The sequence below is a fragment of the Syzygium oleosum genome, unplaced genomic scaffold (assembly GCF_021117445.2).
Source record: "Syzygium oleosum isolate NSW1041296 unplaced genomic scaffold, Sole_v2.1 Sole_v2.01, whole genome shotgun sequence".
Lineage (NCBI taxonomy): Eukaryota > Viridiplantae > Streptophyta > Magnoliopsida > Myrtales > Myrtaceae > Syzygium > Syzygium oleosum.
The window spans coordinates 11033724-11038321 of NW_026607485.1; the positions used below are offsets into that span (position 1 = coordinate 11033724).

Consider the following 4598-nt stretch of genomic DNA (forward strand, 5'->3'; position numbering starts at 1 on the left):
GGAATACTCGGCCTAACATGCATCTGTTCGATCCAATTCGAAGCCTCCTTCGATTGAAGTCCACGTTTCGGTTCACACTACATCATGCATGACATCTAATTGTCAACTTTAAGCATAAAAATCTCTGAAATTTCGGCCGGCAGAATTGCGTGAACTGCTGCGACGTCTCTTTAGCCGAAAAGTAGGAAAAGGGGTTTTGGTTTCGAAGATTGAGGAAGTTACATTCGTTCTGGGCCGGTGAGGTTCTGTTTTCTTCCATAAGTTCGTTCGATAATTGAAATATTCCCACAAATGAATTAGTATATATAAGATAACAATAGTCTGGTTAATGACAAAAAGCCCGGCCTGCCCGACGGTCCGGGCCCGTTTGCACCTCTAATTTTGACCCCGTGCAGCTATCAAAATTGAGCAAAACACCCCTACATTTTATCAACATGTACTCTTAAATGCCTAACCCATTCTCTCCCCTCCGCCTTCATTTTCGCGGAGCGTCGGCTCATCGTCTCCTTCACTGCTTTGTCGCTCACTACCCGCCACTATCAAATTGGTGCGAGCAACCTATCACCATCATCCTGTGTGCGCTCACTTGCCTCTCTCGGGGTAACAACCCCATAGATCGGGTTGTGAATCAAGTCGCAGTACAGGGCAATGAAGTCACGGGGAAATAAGCTTTTTGATCCCAAATCTATTGTATGAATGTTAATCCAATCATAAACTTTTCAATTTTATCAATGTAGTCCTAAACTTTTACGATAAATTTCAATGTAATCATTCTGATTAATTTTTGCTGGAAAGCGCTAACGTAACAGTTCAGTCATCGCTAGCTGTCCTATGTGGCACACCACCACATTAGCAATTTCTAGTGAAAATTGGTTTAGGACTACATTGGTAAAATTGTAATGTTAATGACTAAATTGGATTTGTACAATAGGTTTAAAATTAATTGAACAATTTCCCCATCAAGTCACAAGATATGCATTGGCTAAAATTGAAATTGAACACTAAGACAATCGCAGTCCTAAAGATTCCTAGTGCCAAAAAATAAATGGTGACCATAGATGTGGCGAGGGAGGTGCGGCCTCCATGAACTCAAGTTGCGGGCTTATAGTATGAACACTAAGGCTATATTTAGTTGTTTGAATTTCTAACTAAGATAAGCCTTGATAAATTAGAATATGAAATTCAGAAATTTCGCTATATCCTACTCACTATTTGGTGAATCACAATAAGAAAATCGGATATTTTTATATCTTATCATGTCCATTGTTTGGTATAAACTGCATATCACTATAAATGACAATTATGCTATTATGCACTGCCCATGAAAAAGTACCATTATTATCATCATTATCTCCTTGATCCATAAAGAGAAAGGAAAAAAAACCTTCGAAATCCAACTACTTTAGAAAATTTACATACATCTTATCTAAAAATTTGTTATCGGAACTAGTTACATGAAATTAATGCAATAACTTTCTTTTTTAAGTATCAAACGAATCCATCTAACTGTACAACAAACATACCATATACCATTTTCATTTCTCGTTGGTACAATCCTGAAGAATTAGTCCAGGAGAGATAAGAAGAACACTATACATTCTTATCACCGCGCTTAAAAACTAAGTTATAGTACCTACTTATTGTCTCCTCACACATCATAAATCTGAACTTGATGATACGAATTTTTCACATGATGGGCAAGTATGTGTAGGAATATTGCCACTTATTCTTCGCTATTATCGTGATCCCTATCAAATGAGAAAAATAAAAACAGAAACATTAGACACGTGCAAGATAATAGCAAAATCATCCAAAACCCACAATATAACTTTTTCAAACCAACGGAGAATAATGCAGGCCTAGATTTGAAAATGAGAAGAATCTCACAGATTCTGACTAAATCAGTTCATGATTATTATCGGAAATGAACAAATGGAAAGTATTGTCGACTCTTTCTCACGATTCACTACTAAACAACCCGAAAATTCATAAAAGAAAATTTTAAAAATCTCTTACGATTCACTACTAAAGAACCCAGAAATGCACAAACACTATCAATCCATGATTATTACGGACTCTCGTTCACCTCTCTCAACCCAAAGAAAACAAACTCCCACTAACAACTAAGTTATACACTGTCGATCAACAATTTAAAGGGCTAAACCTTAAATAGCAAAGTAGCTCATTAGAGCATCCATAGCCACAAAATCGACTACCACAAGAACTGTAAACGAGCTACAAGGACATCAACGATATAGATTAGCTAAAGAATGCCAAATTTTGTAAGAGAGAGAAAATATGATCATTCACCTTCCCGATTCCAAAAGCATAGTGCTTCGACTCTCTCACAATTTTTGTGAAATTTTGACTTCAACTAGAAAGCTAAGAAGGAGAAGGGAAGCCTCGACTCTCTCACAGCTTTGGTGAATCTTCAACGTAAACCAAAGAGTTACGAAGGAGTCATGAAATTTCCACGTGAATCAGAGTTACTAAGGAGACGGAGAAAGAGAGGGAAGGGTTTTTTAGGAAATAGTCTTTTTATACCATGGATATAAGAAATCCTATCCATATGTATCGCACTTCCTGTATTGGATATTTTTATCCGGGTTATATCTCTCTTTTATCTAGGCTATATCATGTCTTGTACATCAACCAAACACAGGACAGGTCTGGCATTTATCTTGGTCATCAAATGCGACCTAAAGGAGGGAAGGAAGGTGAAGGGAAAAGGGCAAAAGCAAAGAAAAGAAAAGGATAAAAAAAGAAAAACTCATCTCAGCACTTTTTTTCATGTGGATTGATGTGTCATCCATTTAAATGGGTAAACTAAATATATCAATTTATCCTCTAAGGTTCCATTTATTTCATGGAAAATTTGATATTTGTGGAAAAAATTTTCCAAGAAGTCATTTCTAGGAACTAATGTTTGGCTAAAATCTGAAAATGAAATAAAAATTATTTTCCGTTATTTAGAAACGAAAACTTGATTTTTTTTTCATAAAGAGACATCCACTATTCAGGTAGTATAAGAAAAACTTGGTCACCGGGTTCTCAATCGTATGAACCGAGGTTTTTCGGGCCCACCCTACCCGAGCAAGGGCACTATTTTAACATTAATAAAGAGGCCCAAAGTTAATGCTCCATTAATCCATCTCAAATCTTAAAAAAAATAGATAAAATTATAAAAGAAAAAGGAGGAAACGAACGCCCAATTTGGTCATTTTGAGGATTGTTAGAACCGACAATATTATATTGTTTGATTCTTTACTTCATGTTATCATGTTTTGATCATTTATTTTGAGGCTCCGGTGGTTGTGCTTGTAATCTTACATTTTCTTGAAATGATTTTACTCGTTTTGCGTAGTGAAAAAAATAAAAGTTTTCATTTACTACACTTGCTCTTTAATTTATTGCACCCACTCACAAATTCGTTTTGCTCCATCACTGGCTTTAGGAAAAGACGAGATTAAAAATCAAATCCTAAATTCAAAAAGCAAATCAAGAGAAAATGGTTTTATCTGGACTATATAAACACTATATAAACCCTAATTTGATGGTTTTATCTGGACTATATATAGATTAGTTCAAATATATCATGTTCGAAATACATGACCGACTTGATACATTTTTCTTAAAGTATTTGCAGTTCATTGCGTCCAATGATCTTATATCTCTATCACCCACGTTTTGAACTTTTCACTTCAAGATAACGCATGACATTCAGAACCGCAATACCAACAGTATATACCATTTCACTTGTGCACACTTATCCATTGTGAGAACTCGAGCTACTGCTACGGCCTTCTTCATCATGCGTATTCTTTCATTGGGAAAAATGAAGGGTAAACTACTAAAGGAAGGATCACACACGAAAATGTAAATGTGACTGTGAGAGGGCATGATATGAATGCATAGATGAGCTCAATCAAACACAAAGATTAAAAAAGCAGTGCATAACTATGATAGTAATCAAGAAACAGGATATAATACGAGCTACACAAGCTCTGTATAATCTAGAATATGGTAATGGCCGGTAAGAAGCCATGCCATTTAGTCAAGTAATACATGGATGAATCACAAGAACATCTAATAGGCTCTTATTCTAACGGAAAACATGCATATCCATGAGCCATCAAACGTTCAAAAACTCAGTAGGGATGACCGGGGGCTGGTGCATGTGGCATGTGCGGCTTGTGAGGGGCCTTGCCGCTCTCCATTGGCGGGTGCGCTCCATGGTGGTGGCCGTGGTGCGGGAACGGTGCGTGAGCTGGGTGGTGACCGTGATGCGGGAAGGGGGCGTGGGCAGGCGGGTGGTGGTGGTGGTGGCCTGGGAACGGCTTCTCCAAAAGCTCGGGCATCGGCCCTGGGGCGCCAGGCTTGTGGTGCGGCATGTGCCCGTGGTGTGGTGCCCAAGCAGGTGGCATAGCCCCATGGTGGTGGGGCTTGTGCCCGTGGTGTGGCGCCCAAGCGGGCGGCATGGCCCCATGGTGGTGAGGCTTGTGCTTGCCGTGCTCGGGCGGCATGGCGTACTCAGCTAGGGCCGGGGCTGCGAGAGCCACCAAGCTGAGGATCAAGAGCAACAAGTGCTTGGAAGACAT

General features: G+C 38.9%; 1 protein-coding gene across 1 annotated transcript; it reads right to left on the reverse strand.

Annotated features, from left to right (window-relative positions):
* Window positions 1-4148: 4148 nt before the first annotated feature.
* Window positions 4149-4598, reverse strand: LOC115688981 (uncharacterized). The gene has a single exon (XM_030614948.1). The coding sequence runs from the start codon at window positions 4596-4598 to the stop codon at window positions 4149-4151; it is 450 nt and encodes a 149-aa protein (XP_030470808.1).

Coding starts and splice junctions, on each gene's coding strand:
- LOC115688981 (XM_030614948.1), bottom strand. CDS start 4,598: ATGTCTTCCAAGCACTTGTTGCTCTTGATCCTCAGCTTGGTGGCTCTC.